At 40.6% G+C, this 21,071-nt stretch overlaps 2 protein-coding genes across 2 annotated transcripts in view; both read right to left on the bottom strand.

Moving 5' to 3' along the window:
* Window positions 1-3,796: 3,796 nt before the first annotated feature.
* fndc5b (fibronectin type III domain containing 5b) overlaps window positions 3,797-21,071 on the bottom strand; it is a 44,767-nt gene continuing 27,492 nt past the window's right edge. The window contains exons 5-7 of the mRNA XM_086279126.1: window positions 15,655-15,847; window positions 11,887-12,237; window positions 3,797-4,373 (exon numbers count right to left, since the gene is read on the bottom strand). Coding sequence (XP_086135252.1) covers window positions 15,708-15,847 — 140 coding nt within the window. The 3' untranslated portion in view covers window positions 3,797-4,373; window positions 11,887-12,237; window positions 15,655-15,707. The remainder of the gene's footprint in view (window positions 4,374-11,886; window positions 12,238-15,654; window positions 15,848-21,071) is intronic.
* On the bottom strand, window positions 16,293-18,468 carry LOC147304688 (E3 SUMO-protein ligase ZBED1-like). The gene is made up of 2 exons (XM_086279127.1): window positions 17,255-18,468; window positions 16,293-17,091 (listed from the first exon to the last, which is right to left on the bottom strand). The coding sequence occupies exons 1-2, from the start codon at window positions 18,319-18,321 to the stop codon at window positions 16,416-16,418; spliced, it is 1,743 nt and encodes a 580-aa protein (XP_086135253.1). The 5' UTR covers window positions 18,322-18,468; the 3' UTR covers window positions 16,293-16,415.

A 21,071-nucleotide genomic window follows, 5' to 3' on the forward strand; every position in this document is an offset into this window, starting at 1 on the left:
CGGCTGCCTCCGGAGTCCCACAGGCTAACCAAGCCCGATAGGACTCCTTCTTCAGCCTGGTGGCTCCCTTCACCTCTGGTGTCCACCATTTGGTTCGGGGATTACCACCACGGCAGGCACCAACCACCTAGCGGCCGCAGCTCAATGCAGCAGCTTCGGCAATGGAGACGCTGAACATGGTCCATTCGGACTCAATGTCCCCAGTCTCCCTCGGAATGCTGTTGAAGCTCTGCCGGAGGTGTGCGTTAAAGATCTCGCGGACTGGGGCCTCTGCTAGACGTTCCTAGCACACCCTCACTACGTGTTTAGGTGCACCAGGTCTGTCGAGCGTCCTCCCCTGCCACCTGATCCAACTCACCACCAGGTGGTGATCAGTTGATAGCTCAGCCCCTCTCTTTACCCGAGTGTCCAGAACATATGGTCGCAGGTCTGGTGATACGATTACAAAATCGATCATCGACCTACGGCCTAGAGCGTCCTGGTGCCACGTGCACTTATGGACACTCTTATGTTCGAACAGGGTGTTCGTTATGGCCAAACTGTGATTAGCACAGAAGTCCAATAACAAAGCACCGCTCGGGTTCAGATCAGGGAGGCCGTTCCTCCCAATCACGCCCCTCCAGGTCTCGCTGTCGTTACCCACGTGAGCATTGAAGTCTCCCAGCAGGACAACAGAGTCTCCAGGTGGAGCACCTTCCAGCACCCCCCCCCCCCCCCCCCCCTCCCCAGGGACTCTAAGAAGGCTGGGTACTCCGAACTGCCACTCGGCGCGTAAGCGCAGGACCCGTTCCCCGACCCTAAGGTGCAGGGAACAAACCCTCTCATCCACCGGGAAAAACCCCAACGTACCGGCAGCAAGCCGAGGGGATATTAAAATACCCACCCCAGCCCGCCGCCTCTCACCAGGGGCAACTCCAGACTGAGACAGAGTCCAGCCCCTCTCCAGGAGACTGGTTCCAGAGCCCAAGCCATGCGTAGAAGTGAGCCCGACTATATCTAGCCGGTACCTCTCAACCTCACGCACTAACTCAGGCTCCTTTCCCAGCAGAGAGGTGACATTCCATGTCTCTATTGCCAGTCTTGGCAGCTGGGGGTCAGTCCGCCAGGGCCTCCGCTCCTGGCCGCCACCCGGCACACAATGCACCCGACCCCTATGGCGCCTCCTGCGGGAGGATGGGCCCATGTCTCCTCTTCAGGCTGTGCCCGGCCGGGCCCCATGGACTAAGGCCCGGCCACCAGACCCTCCCTGGGCCTGGCTCCAGAGCGGGGCCCCAGTAACCCTATCCCGGGCAGGGTAAACTGTTCCCTCGATATTCTTTTCATAAGGGTCTTCTGAATCGCTCGTTGTCTGGTCCCTCACCCAGGACCAATTTGCCATGGGAGACCCTACCAGGGGGCAAAAGCCCCCCCAGACAACATAGCCCCTGGGATCCCTGGGACACACAAACCCCTCCACCACGATAAGGTAGCGATTCAAGGAGGAGCATATGTCTCCCCTATAAAACTAAATAAATTTGATCCTAATATATTGGACACATGTTATATGCAGGGGTGCACATAAGTGGTCCGCAGGTGCGCATTCGCTGTCAAAATAAAAGACGCGCACCAGATAAGAAGATGCAACGCGCGTGGCAACAGTAAAACATATTAATTTTAAAAAAAGTTTAAAAATAGTTTAAAACCTTTTAAAAATAGCTAAAGCTATCAAAGGATTGTGAAGAAACAATCACCTTGACTTTATGTCCCAAAAAAAATCAGAGCATTCTAATTCCCATTACGTAACATACCGACCTGAGGCGTCTCATAGTAACGAGAAAGGTACCCTTCGGCGTCTTTATAACATGCTCGGAATTCTCAGTTGAATCCAATAGAATGCCACTCACGGCAGTAACACACGCTCCAGCCGTCCATTCCAGCCCTAACCCCAACCTTAACCATAACCTTAAGCCTATCAGACGGTGTTTTCCAAAGTTATTCACAATCAGAACATAAAACACATTTACACGTATAAATGGCTCTCATGCCTTCGAACACGTAACATACTGACGATTTGTCACATAGCGTCGGTATGTGTTGGGATGAGAACCTGTTGAAAAAAATCTGTGTATGATGTTGCTGAGAAATCAACTGAAACTGAACAGGGCCAGGCTGTACTTTGATGTAATACCACAAGATGGTGCAATGAGCCACTTCAAGTTCAACGATGATCCCGGCAAAGTGGCTTGAGGTAACGGGTGGAAACCTAAAAGAAGTATGAAATGTTAAATCCAGTATGCATCTCACTACATTGCTGGCAAAATGCTGCCCCGTAAGGGTGAAAGCTTAAATTTATGGACTGTTTAAAAAAAAAAAAAAAAAAAAAAAATCCCCAGAACAGTACCTTTTTTAAGCATTTGTTAGTCTTTCCCTCTCCAAGTGCGAAAAAACTGCCGGGTAATAATATATTTCAACATCTTTGCATTGACGTATTTTTTAAATTTATGTTATACACTTAATGAGATTAACTTAGACTAATTTGGTACAAACCTGGGGCCAGGCACAGTGGATACTGGGGATTATTTCACTCTGCTGCTGTCAAGGATGGAGCTCAGGATAGAAGACTGTCACATCTACTTTTCAACTTAGTCACAAAATAAATCACAGTGCATCCAACAGCTTCTTCTCTCACAGAGGAGGAAACAAGCTTTGAACTTCGGAGGCAAAAAAAATGAAGCTTGTTTAAATTTAAATATGTTAAATCCAGAAAATTATTTCTTAACTATGTCATATTCTGCTTTTCAGCCTTACTGCGAAAAGTGGCAGCAGCTTAGAATCCATGATGTCTCGGTATTGATGGCTCCACTTTTCTAGTGCTGGTGATGGCTAGTGTTAGGCTTGGTTCAATACCTTTTTCTTCTTCACAGCATGAATACAAGCAAGTAAAAGCGGCAGGGCTTCTTACTGAATAGAGTGCCCTTTTTAAACTGAATTGCATCAGAATTTTGACGTCTCAAAATGCTAAAAATGATATATATGTATATATATACACACACATATATATATATATATATATATATATATATATATATATATATATATATATATATATATATATATATATATGTGTGTGTGTGTGTGTGTGTGTGTGTGTGTGTGTGTGTGTATAAAACTTTAATAGTTTTCCTTAATTTGTGTCATGGAATGCATGGTTTCCATGGAATCCAAAACAACCAAGTCTGACTGTGAGCACAGAAGCCCCACCCACCTGCTCTTTAAACCTTTTGTTTGGAAGAGCAGCCAGTCACAAGAAAGTTGGCCTGGGAGAAAGTACTGTTACTAAAATGCTTTGTTTCGGACAGAGGTTGGGCTAAGGCCTAGTCCCAGGTCAATAAGGATTATTTTAAACTGTGTGATTCATGCTAAGCTACTGTAGTAGATCCAAGAATAAAATAAGGGCACTCAAAAATAGCTACATGACCAGTGGGATGCTTGTTTCATTTCTTTTACTTCCCAAATATCCATATTCCACTACTGCACTGGTTCTGTCAAAATGTCTTCCTGTCTAAATGGAGTTCTTTCTCCCCACTTTCACCAAGAACTCTATACTGTAAGGTAAAGGCCCTACAATATTAAAGGGTCTCAAGATGATTGTTATTTTGGACTGGAGGTATATACAGTGATAAATAAAATAAATAAAAGTGAACTGATCAAGTGAATGAATCAAAAGCTGTAAATAGTTACCATTTTGTATAAACGTATAATTATTACAGATGTACAGCGAGTGCAGCAAACAAGATGACACATACATGGTGCTTTGAAAATATTTTATTTCTTTTCCGTGTTGATACATAATTAGACATTTATATTTTCATAGAAATAGTATATTTATATATATATATATATATATATACCATGGGTGTGAACAATAGCAGAGTCATGCTAGCCCTCATGAACAGGTTTTATCCCATTAACATCAAAATAGTTCAACAGACATGGTGTACATAAAACACAGACTCACATTATTCTGCTGTAAATCCATGCTTCTTGGTTATTTGCTTTGACATAATGAACAATATATGCCATAAGTAAACGGCCCTATTCTTCTCTACACTATGTAGGGCCTTATTCAAGGTTCTCAGTATTCAGTCATCCAGTCTACAGTACAGGCAAACAAGTGGGAATTGGCTCTTTTTTAGCCATAGGCTTCGGGTTGAAGATGAACAGGAGTTGGATTTAAGGCCGGGGTTACTGAGAAGCTCACAGATATTCATCATGTCACAATGATTTAAATTACATAGTTATATCTGGGTTTATGACGTACAAAGGAGGGAGGCTGCGAGTGTGAATGAGCACTTAAAAGTCCTCTGCTGCAAGTATAGCTGCTTTCAGGACACCTATGGACACAAAAAGAACTGGTGAGTGGATCGGATGCTGTTTGGCCAATGTGATAAGTTGTCAGATTTTCTGTGGTGCAATTGTTTTTTTTGTTTTTTTACAATTTCGCTAGAGCAGTTTCTGTCCATGATGACACATTCAAATCCAAATTGAGACTCTTGTCACGCTGCAAACAAAAGACACCCCTGTTAAGATTCAAACATGTCGCCGTGACTGAAATCGGAGGTTCGATTCAGCGAACCCTATCGGGTATAATGATCTTTCCTGCCCCTCTGCGTCTGTCACTCATGAGCCTATTCCCTCTGATTCTCTGACTCATCCTCCCCTCTGTGTGTGTGCCTCACTCGGTCTCTGTCTTTAGGTCTCTCTCCCAGTCTCGAGCTTCATATTTGCACATGCCTCATTGGACGTTCACCTTGAGCAGCTGTTCAGTGGCTTCCTGCAGCCTCAGATAGACAGAGACTGAGCTGTTTGGGACAGGCCTACCTTCTGCTGCTTCTCTCCCCATGTGTCAGTTTGGACTGCAGCCAGTTGGAGAATAGACGTGGTGGATGAGTGAGTGTGCTTCTATGTGTGCTTGGATTCGACCGCTATGAAAATGACCACTTCAGCTTCGGTATCTGCACAGTCACTAAGTATATTTGTACTTTTATCACACTCAGATTACATTTAGTGTTTACCCCTGTGCACCCTGATTAGGGGAAAGTTCCCACGTCACGTACGTGACATGAATATCAAACAGTCAGTACTTTCAAATAGCTTAATTCTTTATTTCTTCATGAGTCAAAACTAATATCAATTTGGATCTGTGCATTCAAAATAAAAGAAGGATTTCATCATATTTTTGGACATTTATGGTTTCATTTGCAGTAATAGCTGCTCGTAAATGGAATAAAAAAATGTCATTATGTCAAATTAATCTAATGTTAAAATCAAGTATTGTTAAAAGTTTCAGTTTTTTTCTCAATGATCACAAAGAGGAACGTATTACAAGTGAAATAAAAAAGCGATGTTAAAAAGAAGAGCAGATTTAGATTTGTTTAATTTGCATTATAATAGTTTTTGTCAGTTTTGCTATTTTGTCAAACAGTATAAAAGATGGGCGTAGCTTCCCAGGTCTGAAAAGTAAAGCCAATACGACATGCCTTAAATATTTGCTTTGTTTAATGGCCATCGGGGGGGGGACACCAAAAAAGACTCCTGGTCCCATCGAGCTTGACCTCTGGACATGTTCTCTGCTGTGCTTGTGGTTACTCATTTTGGGCCATAATGAACAAAAACAAGGTCATTTTTATAAATCTTGTTTCAGAGTATGTTCATTGGCTAATAACTTGTCAACAATAAGCTGGCCAATGAGCATGCAGTTTCACAGTCAGACCTGCTTCTTTCTCACCATAGCTGGTTTCAAAACACCAAGACTGCAATGAAAATGCTCAGTAGAAGAAGGGACTTTGCAAATCAATGCGTGACATTACAGTATGTCCACATTTTATACTCTATGTTTCCTTGGGGTCTAGTCTGTAGACAAGATGATGCTCTCATGTTTAAGCTCGCCTACAAACCTCACTGGTACTTAATTACTTCTACCAGAGCTGTAGCACTAGTTTTCGAGTAAAATTGGGGATATGTGCAGTGATCTGGGGCTGACTGCACCAGCTGGTTTTTACAAAGCCTGATCTTATCTCGGTGCACATACTGCCTTGCTTAGGAGAGGGTGAATCAAATGAAAAGCACATCAAGTGGGCACCAACTTAATTATTGATGACTTTAGAGAGGATTCACCTGCGTTAGCCTGGTTTGTTCAACATAGAAAGCAGTGTGCTGACTGGAATATGGCCCAACACTGTCTTGGGATCTTGAAAACAAGGTGACTGGACTTCTTCAGTTCTAAAACCAATCATTAGTTTAGCTTAACCCGTTGAACCCTAGTGCCCCTGATACCAGGGTCAGAGGGTTTCACAGGCTGTGCCACTAGGTCTGTCATTTAGATATAGACATGTATGACATCAGAATCTCAGCTAAACGCTCACAAAATCATTTTGATTACCACCAATCAGTTTAAACAAGAAACAATTAAAGAGCAGGTAAATAACTTCTGCGAAAGATGTTAACACAAAGCGCAGATTCCTCCGTTCACATGACGGCATGTACACGGACAAACAATGTTTTACTTCAGCAGAATCAATCTTTCCACAGAATGTCTTAGAGAAAATATTAGAATAATAGAGAGGTCTACAAGCATGGTCAGGTTACCACCAGCACAACAGGAATATCCTTCCTGTCCTCTTTTTTGCAGTTTTAGCAGACCTTTTAAAAAAGATGTCAAATGGGAAACAAGAGGGCTTTTTAAAAATACTTCCAGATTTGCTGACTGAAACCTTTCTCTGCTTTCCTCTTTGTCCACGTGCAGACAGAGCAACAACAGCAAGTCTAACACAAGTTTCTAAAAGACCAGCTACACTGCTCTTTGAAAAAGCCTGACATTCACTTCCCTGGAGTCTATTTTGTTTGACATGCTTGTTCTTTAATTCTGCTGTGCTCTACAGTGCTGGTCATGGTGCCCTACTTCTGTCATCGCCTCAAGTATCATATGCTCCCCAAAATCACCAGTCTTCTCTTTGAATGTTTGCCTTTGTACCACTTAATTTCGTTTCTTTAATGTCAGACAGTTTGTCCCTATACTCTACTAAATTATTATTCATTCGAAGTAATTTCTTAAATCCCTCTGCTCTGTAGACACGCTTGTTTTACATCAATATAGTTTAAGAAACTGATATGTGAACGAATTTGTTGATTTTTTTTATCTTCATCCCACATTAAAGAGTAACCAATGTTTCAATGCTTTCTGTGATCAAAAGTGTAAAGCCTAATGCCTCAGTATCACAGGCATATAAATTAAACACCAAAGATCAGCAAAGACGAGATTTTATAGCTGCTGTTAAATTACTTTTGTGGATTTTTCCTTCTTTCATTTGGAACACCTTTCCAGTGTGCATTCAATAAACCTTTCCTCTGTTGAGCTACACTTGTCTTCCCTGTACAACCATTTGATATTATTGTTAATTATTTTGAACCATTCTGCAAATTTAGATGACAACGGTTTCTCATTCAAGAGTGACCAGTTCACTGGATTCTAACCAGTGGCTGCTGAGTTTGGCTCCTGAAAAACAGCGAATGCTAGCATACAACATTTGCTATAGCTATCAAGCTAATGAAGCTAAAGTTAGCTCCAATTAAAACCTTGCCTTGAAGGCTATAGTATTACCAACTTAGTGACTTTGTCGCTATATTTAGTGAGTTTTCAGACCCCATTAGCGACATTTTTTCTAAAAAGCAACTAGCAACAAATCTGGCGACTTTTGCTGGCGTTATTAGGAAGACTAATGACGATTTTTTGACGTGAAAGCACGTATCGATCTTACTCTCAAGAAGCAGTGGGTGCTGCCGTGGGCACCGTGCCTTTGGCAGCAGGTAGTCCTCATACAGGAGTCACCCCCATCTGCTGTCAGAGCAGGACATGTTCACCCCTACACGTCCAAACTGCAAATGAATCACACATGAGCGAAGCCGCTGCTCTCACCATGACTGTAATGCAGTCAGTTCTTCTTTAACTGTTACTTTTTGTGGATTACAAAACTACTTAAAAACACACACACAAAAGAAGTAACTCTGCCAGAGTCACTTTTGACTGGTCCCAAGCCTGGATAAAGGAGGAGGGTTGGATTTGGGACATTAAAAAAACAATAATTGCTAAAAGAAATTTAATTTGTAGTTCTAAATATATTCTAAATGTATTTAGGATGTTTTTTTTGTTTTTTTTTTTACTAATTTTATGTCTCTTCCATGATGTTATTTCTCTCTCCTATGGCTCAGTTACAATTACATGAGCATGACCAATTATGCAATTAGGCGATGATGTCATTTAGCGACTTCTAGCAACTTTTAGGACCACCAGTAGCAATTTTCCTTACTGAGGAGTTGGCAACACTGGCTATATGCCTATACTGTTTTCATGCCTAAAGACTTGTGGTTTTCAGAGGACTGGTCTGGTATATACTAGAAGTTATATAGTATTAATAAAGAAATATTAAAGGCCTTACTATTACATTCAAACCATTCTCACATCAAAAGACAAAAAGGCTTTAAGGATAAAGACTAACCAATGTGCTTGGTACGTTTAGCGGCTGGTGCTGTTCACTTAAATCCAATAAAGAGTGCAGGCTAGCTAATTAGCAACTATGAAATGCTAGCATCCACAATGTCAGAAATGCTGCATAAACACAATGCTGGTTTAGAATAGGACTGTCTAGTTAGCTAGTTAACCAGACATGCTAACAGTTATTAGAGTAAATACATTTTTTTGTTTGTTTGTTTTAGAAAAGCCCCAAACTGTGTAAAAAGTGCTTCTTAAGCTATACTTAAATGTGCTTATCAGTGAAAAATTCCTCTACTTATCTTATTTTTCCCTTTCCTCAAGAGTTCTCCTTCACTGAATCTCTCATTTTCTTCCTCCCTTTAGTCTATTTTTTTTTCACTTGTTTACCAGGTAAAGTGTCCATCTCAGCCAGTCTGAGACAAAAAGGTGATAAATGGGCAGAAGAGCAAGCGAGGGATAGGCAGTGGGCCGGCGCCGAATGAATGAGAGAGAGCAGAGCTGATGCCAAGAGGGAGAAGGCAGCTAACGGGAGCCTGAAAGTGGATATAATGAGAATCAGGGGAGAGGAAAGAAGAGCGAGGACGAGACTGGTGAAGGGTAGAAACAAGGAAGGGTGATGTGATATATGAGGAAAAGAGTATTGTGACAGAGGGATTGAAAGTGAGGGTGAAGTCATAAATGGGGGAGAATGTAGGTGGATAAAGGTGGCTGGGGACAGAGGAAGAAAAAAGAAAGGCCGATAAAGTAGGGAGAGGGTGAAAAATGGATGGCAGGGCGAGGCCTTGTCAGAATTGATTTTGATGAGAACGCAAAGCCCTGCTCTCTCTCAGCACGCGGCAGTATTTAAATCGTATATGTGCGTATACGTGCTCCTTTTTAGCAGCCATCTCAACCAGCGAGGCATTCAGACATTCACTCATTATCTCTAATAAGGATGCAACTCTGCTGAGTTCAGCTTCGCAGCATTTTTCTGTCGACTTTTTGAGGGAACTCAACTAGAGAGGGGCTGCTGTCCAATATATTTGTGCAGATAATACAATATAATTCAACAGGAAACTTTAAAATAAAAAGAAGCCTTTATCTTTAGCCAGATGATGTGTTTCGCTCCTTCTTCTGTATCCCTTGGAATAGTAACACTATGAAAATGTACACTGGATTTCTCATTTATTAATATTGTATCCACATCTGCTTAAAAGCTTAGGTAGCAAATTATGATTTCCCTTGACTTCAAATATAATCTCCATTTGTTTTTGCTTTTGAGAATTAGCTTCTTCTTATTTTACATATATATGTTTTTGTCTGCAAATCCCGAGAAAAGACTAAAACCAACAATCTGTTCGCTAATCTGCCCGCAGCGCTCACTTTTCATCCATCTGCTCCGACTGAAGACATAAACCTTTAGAACTGCCATAAACACATCTACTTTCTGTTTTTAAACATGGAACATCTGGGCAATTATGATTTTTTTTACCCACAAATGTTGCCTAATCAGGAATTAGCAGATTATATATTTTGGGGACTACTTTCAGCTGCTGTTAAGTACACACTGGTGGTAAATGGACTGGTACTTGTATAGCAGTGGTCCCCAACCCCTGGGCCACGGACTGGTAATAGTCTGTGAGGCGTTTCGTAATGGGCCACGAGAGTTGAGGCTCAGGTGTGAAATTGATTGTTTTCAGGGTTTTTATCAGTTTTTATCGATATTTTTTATCGTTTTTATCATTAATTCGGTTTCCCTGGGTCTTTTCCAGTGTGTTATGAATAGGGTTATTCATACCCTACGCAAAAAAGGTTGGCGACTGCTATTAAATAGCGCTCTTTTAACTCTGACATCGGTTGTAACCGCAAGCCTCATTCACCCAGTGACTCTTTTTTCTAGATCTTGTTAGACAAGTCTTAGACAAGTGCCTTCATCTAACATTCACGCACACGATGGATGCATATTGCCCAATGTTACTTCAACACACAGACACAGGAATAAACCACCAACCTTCTGATTGGTAGATGACCCGCTCTACCTCCTGAGCCACACCCTCCCCAAAGCTAATTATAAAAGGCTATGGTTAGACATACTTTGTAGCAGGACTAATTGATTGTTGATTTTGGTCTTTTTTTTAATGTTTTTTTTTTACATGTTAATTAACTCCTTCCTGCATAAAATACCCTGCTGGAATCTTGAGTCGAGGCGGTTGGATCCACCCACTTATACTAGTGTGATACGATCAATACTTTGATTCCGTCATCTAAGTTCAATATGGAGCCCAATAACTTTTTTGGGAAATAAAAAAAAATACTTTAAACACACACTATGAAAAGTGTCTTCCCTTTTTTGTGTTGACTGTCATGTCTATTTTATTCATATCCTATAGCCCATTTTAACAGCAGAAGTTGACCCACGGTGCTTTAGAGACAGGCACATTTACACTCCAGATCTCCAAAAAATTCATTTTGAAAATACATGAAAAGCTGAAGGTTGTGTTTCGTTGTGTTAACTAATTATTACGGAAAGTAAAAATTATGATGATTTAGTGTTTAAAATTTGCAAATTAACGATTCATCTCATAAATCCTGACACACTGCTCTGCCCTACATAAGCTGCCTTCATAGGTCAAGAGTAGCAGTATTAGTATTGGTAATACCTGTTATGTATTAATTGGTATCGGATCAATACAAAAACTTAATCCTTCCGTCGTTGGGCCACATAAAACTGATTAGTTTGGTTGTTACATTAGACATGAATATGAATTTGAACTGTTCAACTGTCAAGAGTATTAAAGATAATGACACATGTTTAAGTTGTATTTTTAGTTATTGTAACAACTGAAAAATACACTTAGTAGCACATAGATTATATCACTATCCAGGTTTTCAGTCATCGTCAGTCAATCAAAGTGGTAACAAATTGGCTGCAACTGTGCACATGCATGGTTTTTCACGTTGTCCTGATCTTTTATCCCCAAATTAACAAGCTGGACTTAAGAGTCCCTTTAAGCGAGAAGGAAAACTCCTAAATCTAACCTTAAAAACAAATAACTGTGCGTTTTTTAATACTTCCGACCCAACAATATAATCATTCCATAATCAGGACTGGGATTGTAAGGGCTAAAACAATCACGACAGGAGAAGCACCAAACAGCAATGTGCTTATCATTGAGACATTGACACAGAGAGACAGGGAGAGAGATGAGCTGCTACACAGAGGGCTGTTATAAAGACAGAAAGGAGGTGATGCAGATGGACAGACATAGAAAAAGAGAAAGTCTTTAGCTTGTTTTGTTGTGTGCCGACTGGTTCCTGGACCAGCTATTCGTGTGTGGCAGTCTGCACTTCTGCCATCTCTGACCGATGATACAAACCTGAAGCTGACATTCATGTTTAATGATCCACTCCTGGGATTGGATGCCACCGATGTGGAGTAACTGGAACATACGGGTTAAGCAGTTCTCGTCAAGAAGAGCTTGACCGACAGCCATTTAATATCTCGTGTCTGCATCAGCCGCGATCCATTTTTGGGTTGCTACAAAAGTGAAAGGAGTTTTATCATCTGGTGTTTCCTCTTTCACTGTTTTGCAGCTTTTCATTTTGCAAGTTCACATTTGTGCCTGTTGTAGCTGCAGAGCTCTCCATTGTGTCAAGAAGAGTTTCTGTAATGGATTATCTGTTCTTGAGTATATTTTCTGAGAATGGCTTTCCGTTGGTTTCAGGATCTGAAAGAAACAGAGTCATTTTACTTAAACACCAAAAGGCTGAAGATTAGTCTGGATGATGTTTGTTTTGTGCCATTTTCAAAATGTACTTTCTTGTGTGGATAATTGCACTCAAAATTTGCTTTTTGCTCGCTTGCAATATGACCCAAGTCACCAATTAGTTAATGAGTTTATGGTCTTAATCACTAGTTTTGGATTTTGCTGAATAGAGCACGATCTTGTTTTTTTTAAATAACTGTCCCCATAACCACTAAAAAAGCAGGGTATGAGTTTAGAGTAAGCCTGTGTTTTTTACTGACAAGTCGCCAACTGATAAAAGTCCAGTATGGCCTTGTCTCTCAGTCAGACCACAGCAAAAGCGTGTCGATGGCTTCATAAAGCAGCCTTGCTTCTTAGTGATTGACAGTGATGGGAATAATAACAAGTAACGGTGTTACTAACGGCATTAATTTTATCAGTAACGAGTAATCTAACTAATTACTATTTCTATTGTTACAACGCTGTTACCGTTACTAACAAGAAAATGCGGTGCGGTCGCGTTACTATTTTCCAACAAACAGACGGCTGAAGCTGTGTTCAGCTTACCGCATCTTAAGTAGCTGTCTACGTAAGTAATCTGGGCGCAACAGCTTTAAGCAGCTGCGCGCGCTCCCGCGGACGGTAATCACTTTTTGGCACAACACCTGGAGCTAAAGGGGCAAAACAATCACATGAGTGCTGCTGTTTCGCTGAGGAAGAATAAAGTAGTCGTGGTAAGCCAATTACATGACCACTTAAAGACAAAGCAACAACAAACAGTTTTTAAATTGTGCTGATAAACCAGAGTCATGATAAACAATATATACGCAGGGTTTTTTCCTCAATAATTTCGTCACATTTACTGTTTAAGTACAGTGCTAACAAGCACTCTCTGCTTATGAGCAAAAAAACAAGAAACAAAACAAAACAAAAAACAGCCCATTCGTGTTGGTGGAACGGGCATGGTTCCTGATTGGCACCATGTTGACCAATCAAAAGATGATATGGTAACATGACATTTGGTTGTTTAGGAAGAGGTGGAAGTTTTAGGAGTGAGAGAGAGAGAGAGAGAGAGAGAGATAGAAAGCAGAAAAAGAGATTTGTAACGTTTAGCGTTTTTGTAGTGTGTAGTTAATGTGTTGTCTTGTGTAGTTAGTGTGTAGTGTTGTGGATAGTTTTGCGTTGTGTGTCACAACAATGACGCGACTGCTGAATGAAAACAAGAGGCGTGATACACCTGCTGCTGTCAGGCCTGCAAGTATCAGGCTGTGATGTTCTCCTTTATAGGGGACAGAGAAAATGAGTTTTTTGGAGTGGCACAAATAATTTGTGTGGCATCTTATTTAATGCAGAACAGCTGATTGTTATGTAAATAGTTTGAAATGGTTATTTAAAGAAGGGGTAAAAGGTAAATAGCTGCAAATAACTTTGTTGTTTGCAAAACTTCTCCACATGATTTTTAAAATTGACAATTTATATTTGCATTTAAAGTTATGAAAGGGTGGAGTGCCCACTCCGGGTCGGGGATGAGTTTCTGCCCCAAGTGGAGGAGTTCAAGTATCTCGGGGTCTTGTTCGCGAGTGATGGGAGAAGGGAGCCGGAGATCGACAGACGGATCAGGGCTGCAGCTGCAGTAATGCAGAGGATGAGGATGGATGGATGGATGGAAGTTATGAAATATGATTCAATAAACATGTTTGTTGTTGTTACGATAGAACATATAACTTTTTCTACTCGGATTTTATGTTTTTTTTGTCTGATTTTAGAACAATTGTGTTAATACAGTATGTCAAAATGAAAACATGACTGTAAATTCAGACACGTGAGGTTGTGCTGAAAAGAATGATGCCAAGCAAGGCAAAGTAAATAGTTTTTAAAGGTGAAATGTGGAGGGAAAATCAAAAGTAGTTAAAAATGGCCAATTACACCCTGCACCCCAGAGGGTTACATTTTTTTCTAAAGTAACGCATTAGTTACTTTTCAAGTAATTGATTACTTTTAGAATCGTGCAACTCAGTTACTAACTCAGTTACTTTTTTGAAGAAGTAACTAGTAACTATAATTAATTACTTTTTCAAAGTAACTTGCCCAACATTGGTGATTGATGTCACTAGAGCCTGAAGGATATGGGATTTGCAAGACCGATAACAACACCAATATTTGGTGATTTTAAAAGCCCAATATTATTATATATTGGCTATTTTTTTCCTTTCAGACACATAAAACATAAACAACTTTTTAAAAAATTATAATGCGTTGTTCTATTTTTACTAATTTACGTCGTTCTTGACTCTGATCAGGTTAGTTGGTTGTTGTTTGTGGCTTTCCAAACAGCCGACAGGGAAGTTGCAGAGCTCCCTTTAGCGGACAAGCTATGCAACATCACTCATAAAATGATCAAAGGCTGTTTCTACTTTTCCGATTTTTTTTTAAAATGAACTTTTCTCTGATGCAAAAAGAATGAATTATTAAATTTTTTACTGGACCTTCTCTTACCAAAGACCTGAAGACAAAGTGCTCTGCTATTGGAATTATTAGCTGAAAATGAGTAGCTGCACATCTGCCTTCATCTGATATGTTTTACCTTACCAAAGCAAGCAGCTGCAACAGATTCATATAACTAAAAAAAATGTAAGGTTACATTTTCCAGTATGTTTATAAACCACTCTATCTTATTCTTTGCTCATACTGAGGCTGATAGCTTGTGGCTAGCAAATTTTGAATAGCTTAGCTTTAGCTTTCACATTTTCTCTGTTTGCTCATTGAAAACGATCCATGTTCATCTGGGTAAAGGTGATTTTAAGTGTCTCTTTAGGTTTGTTGTTCCAAAGGTTTGTTTCAACTGATTGACCGTTCGCTAATATCAGCTTCCTGATAACTCAGTCAGGATCTACCTGCTGCAGTGACTACATCCATCTTTACATACCATCTACGCCCACAACCAAAATAAAACACAATGATACAATGACACATCAGCAAAGGGGATCAATAAATGGTCAGTCAAAGAGAAAACATTGATATCGTAACTTAATTAAGGTTGCTGCCTCAAAAAGACATAAATGCATCATAAAAACACAATAAGACGGGTATTTCTGAGGTATGTAATAATATATATAATAATATAATGTGTGTATGTGTTAGTCCCCATAGGGAAATAGTTCTTCTGCATTTAACCCATTCACTCAGTGAAGCAGTGGGCAGCCACCAATGCAGCGCCCGGGGAGCAGTGTGTAGGGACAGTACCTTGCTCAGGGGTACCTCGGGGTAGCCATTCAGTGGAGTTGAACCCCCGACCTTCCGATCATGGGGCCACCACTCTACCTACTGAGCTATCCCTGAGGTATGACGTACGATGGGATCGTTTGCAGATAATAGTAAAAAAAAATTCTAGTCTCTCACCTGTCCTGAGGTTTAAGGAGTTGGTTATTGCAGAAGGTGACGCAGGGCTGATCTTAGACATTGCTTCGCAGTAACCCCCCCTGCGGGTGCTCTGGGGTACTGCACTCTGAGGAGTTCTTGGCTTTGTCCTTGTTGTTGTTGGGCTCGTTATCCTTAATGATGTCATACTGACGACAAAACAGGGCGATCACACCTGAGAGACAAATGTACATCGTAATTTTCTGGTAAAATAATAGCAGTAACATTTATATGATTTTATACCTTACGTGTGTGTGTGTGTGTGTGTGTGTATGTATGTGTATATATATATATATATATATATATATATATATATATATATATATATTAGTGCTGTCAATAGATTAAAAAAAAATAACTAACTAATCTCACAATTTTCTGTTATTAATTGCGATTAATCTCAATTACTTTATTAATAGCCTGGCTCCAATTACATTTTTTCATTCTTTATATTTTAAGATTGTAACAGACATTTATGCAACACAATGAAGTAAATGCAGAATAAACACAAAGAATGTATGCTGAAATTCAAAGAGAATTTTAATGGTTTTCATCAATCTTTAACACAGTGAAAACTTACATAAAACCTTTAAGGCCATCAACAGTGACTGAACCCAGGCCTACAGGTTAAAGTGAATATCATAACAATAAAGGGTGCACAAAACTCAGTATTTAAAACACAAAAAGACACGGCTGAAAACCCAGAATGTTGAACATTTTTCACTTCAAAGGAGCAATCTGGATTAGTCCTTCTTTGCACTCAGCCAGTTACTGAGGCAGACTATTCTGTTTACATTGTCTGATGACAAAGAAGCACGCTTCTTTTGAATGATGTGACCTGAGAGTGAGAATAATCTCTCACAAGGCACTGTGGTTGCAGGGGTTGACAGGTACTTGCGTGCAATAGGTGCCAGCCTGGCATGTGCTCCTTCTCTCTTTAACCACCACTGTAGTGGACACTCTCCTATGTCAATTTTGGGCTCTGCTTTGTACAGATTCAGACAGCAGTCTATAGCATCTTCCTCTTCCTCTGTATCTGAATAAGGAGAACCCAGCAAGCAGATGGACATCTTGCTCTTCTTTGGTGAGGGTTCCTCTGTTGTCTGAGCAGATGGTTGGTGTGCATCCGTCTCTGACATCAGAAGGTCATGTACTGATGCCCACACCTCTCTTCTTTCATCTTTGGAAAGGCATTTAAGGTCTTTAAACCTGGGATCAAGGGCAGTAGCGATCTTCAGCCATGTGAGATTGCTGCTGTCCCTCCGCTGAGCTAGGTCTGTGGTAAAAATCTTCTTAAACCTCAAAACGTAGACTGGGTCATCATCTGAGGGCTCCATAATCCTGAACAAATGACACAAGGCTGGCAACACCATGGAACAAGAGACATACCGCTCTCCTCCCAGCAGTTCGGTAACATATCTGCAATAGAAAGATCAAGTCTGTATTTTTCTATTAATCACACAGAGACAAACATAAATACCACATATGAAAATACACAGAGAGGTGGAGGTGGAGAACATACTTGAAAACAAAGCTAGAATGCAAAGATAGACACACAATCATGAGAAACAAAATGATTTACCTGCAAGGTTCCAGTAGTTCCTCCAGCTTTTGCAGTCTGTCAAGCTCCTGGTCAGTCAACATAGTCACCTTGCTGTTTTGTTGAGTCAGGATGGTGGTCAGCCCAAATTTGTTTCTCTGGATCCGCTTGATCATCTCTAGGGTGGAGTTCCATCTTGTTGGAACGTCCTGAACAAGCGGTTCTGTTTGATGTCCATGTGCAGCTTGCTGTGCCTTTAATTCCTGAGCGTTTGCTGGACTATGCTTAAAATGTCCAACAATCTTGCGACATTTGGCCAGAGCCCTTTCAAATGCGCTGTCATTAAGAGAAACTGTGACCGTTCTTTGCAGAATGTGGGCCATGCAGGGCATGTGTTCAAATGGAAGTAGTCTGGCGGCTGCAACCATGTTACGAGCACTGTCGGTGCCAAGCGTGGTTACCTTGTCCTTGATTTTCCATTCGTTTGCAACATTCAGAAAATGGTCAGCACACGCCTCAGCATAGTGTCTCTCTTCAGTTTTACTCACTGTTAGTGCAAACGATTGCATAGTCCAGTCGTTATCAATAAAATGCGCCATGACCCCCAAGTAATTATCGTTGTTCACCGAAGTCCAGTGGTCTCCGGTGAGAGCGACATTCCTTACTTGCACAAGCTTGCTGGACTGCTGAGCCCTCTGGTCCCCATACAAAGTGTGCAGTCTCGACACAATGGTTCCTCTCGAGGGCAGATTGTAACACACATCTCCTGATGCAGCACGAATGACTTCTCTCAGTCCATCATCTTCTACTATGCTAACTGGTCGGCAGTTTTTAGCTATCCAAACAACCAAGGAATTGGTTACCTTTTCTCTCACATTTTTTGTTATTCGTCCACAAGCACCATACTCCTGAAGCGTAGACTGGCGAGGTCCCGTAGAGGTGGATTCAGTTGGGTGTTTTGCTCTCAGGTGATACGCCAGTGATGAACTGCTTCTGTGGTACTTGAATTCAGCGTTGCAAATTGTGCATATTACTCTCGTTTTGTCCAACAAGCCATCAGGCAACTTCTTAAAGAGAAACTTTCCACCCAAAAGTCCGCCCTCGTCCATGCTTGCGTGTGTTAGCTAGTGTTAGCTAGATAGTAGCATGGTGTCACTTCTTCTTCTAATCATTTCTGTCAGGCCAAACGCCAGCATAGCACACTGTTGCCCCCTCCTCCAGAGGTGCTCATGAATTTAAAGGTCTTAGATTACAGGAAATTAATAAAAAAACAAAATCAGCGTTAAATTTTTTTTAATGCATTAAACATTTCGCGTTGATCTTAACAATTAACGCGATCATTTTGACAGCACTAATATATATATATATATTTAGTATCTATACATAACCAAATCTAATTTTTCATACACTTAACAAAGTTTATGAACGTAGTTAAATATAACCCAAATTTGGAGGGAGAAAAACCCAAAACATTAGCAACAAGAGAAAGCAAAACTGGATCTGGATGAAAGGAGGAGATGCTGTGGGACTGAGGGAGATCACTTTACACATTTTGTTTGCCAAAAATTATTGAGTGGCAGTGCGATCTCATAATTCAAATCATATTTTTGTAATAAAAAAACCCCCCACTGCTGCTTTATATGGATGCCACAAAGTCTTAGGCAGGTGGGTGCATGTAAAATCATAACTCCATGAAGTTCTCTGCCTTTTCCATAAGAGGTTTAAAATGCACTGCAATGAAATGTTCTGCATACTTAGGGGAGCGTCCCATGGGTCTGCTATACTTTAGTGGCAGAAGACGCTAATAACAGCACTAGGAAGCTGTAGGCTACGGCGCCTCTCGTGCTTACCACATTCAGAGAGGCATGAACACCAGGCAATCATTTCTAAATGTGAATCTGGATGTTAACCAGAAAGGTGCAAAGAGCAGAAAAAAATACATTACTCTGTGTGTTGCCTGATTTCTTGTCCAAGAACATCCTCCTTCCAATCAATCCAGCATGGTATTATTTCATGCTTTTCCACACTTGCTTCTCGCCATAATAGATGAAATTAATCTGAAAGAGCTACAGCTTTTTATTTTTATTTTTTAAATGAGCACATTCCCTTGTATTACTCTTGACTCCTGTTTCTGCTGTAGATACATTAAGAGCCTTATTCTTGTTATATGGCAAACACAGCTCCACTGGCTAATGCTGAGAAAAACTTCAGTGCTACAATTCATATTGGGTCATTTAATATTATCCCTGATGATAAAGACTGCAAAAGGGTGTCAGACGTCAGCCCAGCAAAGACTCCAATCTGGCCCACTGGACAGCTTTAGAAAATGTGACGGAGAGTGTAAATGTTGGACTTTTAAAATGTATTTTAATACGTTTAGTGCTTTTCCTACTGATAAAGACCATTCATACTACACCAAAGTAATTAAGTAACAGATAAATAGTTATAAGACAGAAAAAGTCTTGTTTTAGTCACTCAGTTAGACATTGATCACCTCTTGTAAAACAGTTTGTTAGAAACTTTGCTGACAAGCTGATAAAATAGCCCGATTTAAACCAAAACGTGAAAACATGAAAATATTTTTCTTTCAGCAGCTGCAAGATATGATACATGCTACTGATGTGTCAATAAAGCCATTCAAATGGGGCTGAGAGAAACAGAGACACAGGCAGCGTGAAATGAGCAGATGGTGATATGAAAGTGATGTTGAGATAGCCACATGGAGCTTGCCTTCAAGTCAGGGAGATTAAAAACATGGCAGAGGAGTTACAGATGCGACGGCAGATAGCGAACAAGCGCGGAGAAAAGGAGAAAGGGAATAATTCATGAAGGTGGGGGAGCACGTGGAGGGTGCAATCCAGGCCTGAATGGGCTCCAGCCTCAGTGGTTCTGCTTATGTCAGCCTCCGCTCATCTGATCACTGCAATACCAAAGAGTGAGATGGGATATCTTGCTGTGATATCCCCCAAGCATTCCCCACACGCCCAATTAAAAAGTGAAAAACATAATTCGCCTCCTTCACTTTCAGTTTTTTTTCACTATGCCCTCGTTTTTTCTTTTTTTCCTCTTTTCTCAAAACTCGATTGACTCAGTTTTTCTCTCTTTTCTATCTCCCAACTGTCTTTGAATCCACGTCTCATGTCCTCTCACGGCTAATAGGCAGTGGAGATCCAGGTCTCCTGCAGAGTACTGTGTGTACTGTATATACCTTATACAGTATTTGGGCCATATTTGTATATCATTGCACTTGGTGAAGTGGGTTAGGAAGCGATATTTATAGCTGCATGTGTGAAACAGTGTTGAGACGCATCATACAACTAATAACTAGAAGAAGAAGTAACAATTCTTGTATGTGGATGTGTAATTTAGTCTACTTTTTCCACAGCAAAGCACTTAACCTTGAGTGAAAAAGTGAACTGTGATATAAAATTCATTTCAATGTAAAGTCCTCTGTTATTGAGCAACAGCTCGCTATAAAGAATGAGTCAGAGTTTCTGCAGCTGGTAGGAAGTACAACTGACTATGGTCGTATATGTCAGCGGTCCACAACCTTTTTTGGTCCATGGACCAGTTTGATGTCAGATATATTTTCACGGACCGGTGTTGCGGATAAATACAACTAAATAAAATGATATGACCGAGACAAAAACTGTGGTATTTTGTAAATATAATAATAAACACAAATTCACTGTGTAATTGTGTAACTTTATTAGCAGCGTCCTCCTGAAATGCACCAACAATATTGAGAGTAACATCCTCCTCTCTGCCCCTTAATGCGCTCTGGTTGCTATGGTAACGCGTAAATATTTCTTTCAATATAAGACGCACAATTACAACACAGGAAAAGAACCAGGGAAAC

The sequence above is a fragment of the Aulonocara sp. 'chitande type north' Nkhata Bay genome, linkage group LG22, assembly GCF_057382095.1.
Source record: "Aulonocara sp. 'chitande type north' Nkhata Bay isolate Kocher_YH1m ecotype deep benthic linkage group LG22, A_spYH_male_GT1.1, whole genome shotgun sequence".
Taxonomy (NCBI): Eukaryota; Metazoa; Chordata; class Actinopteri; order Cichliformes; family Cichlidae; genus Aulonocara; species Aulonocara sp. 'chitande type north' Nkhata Bay.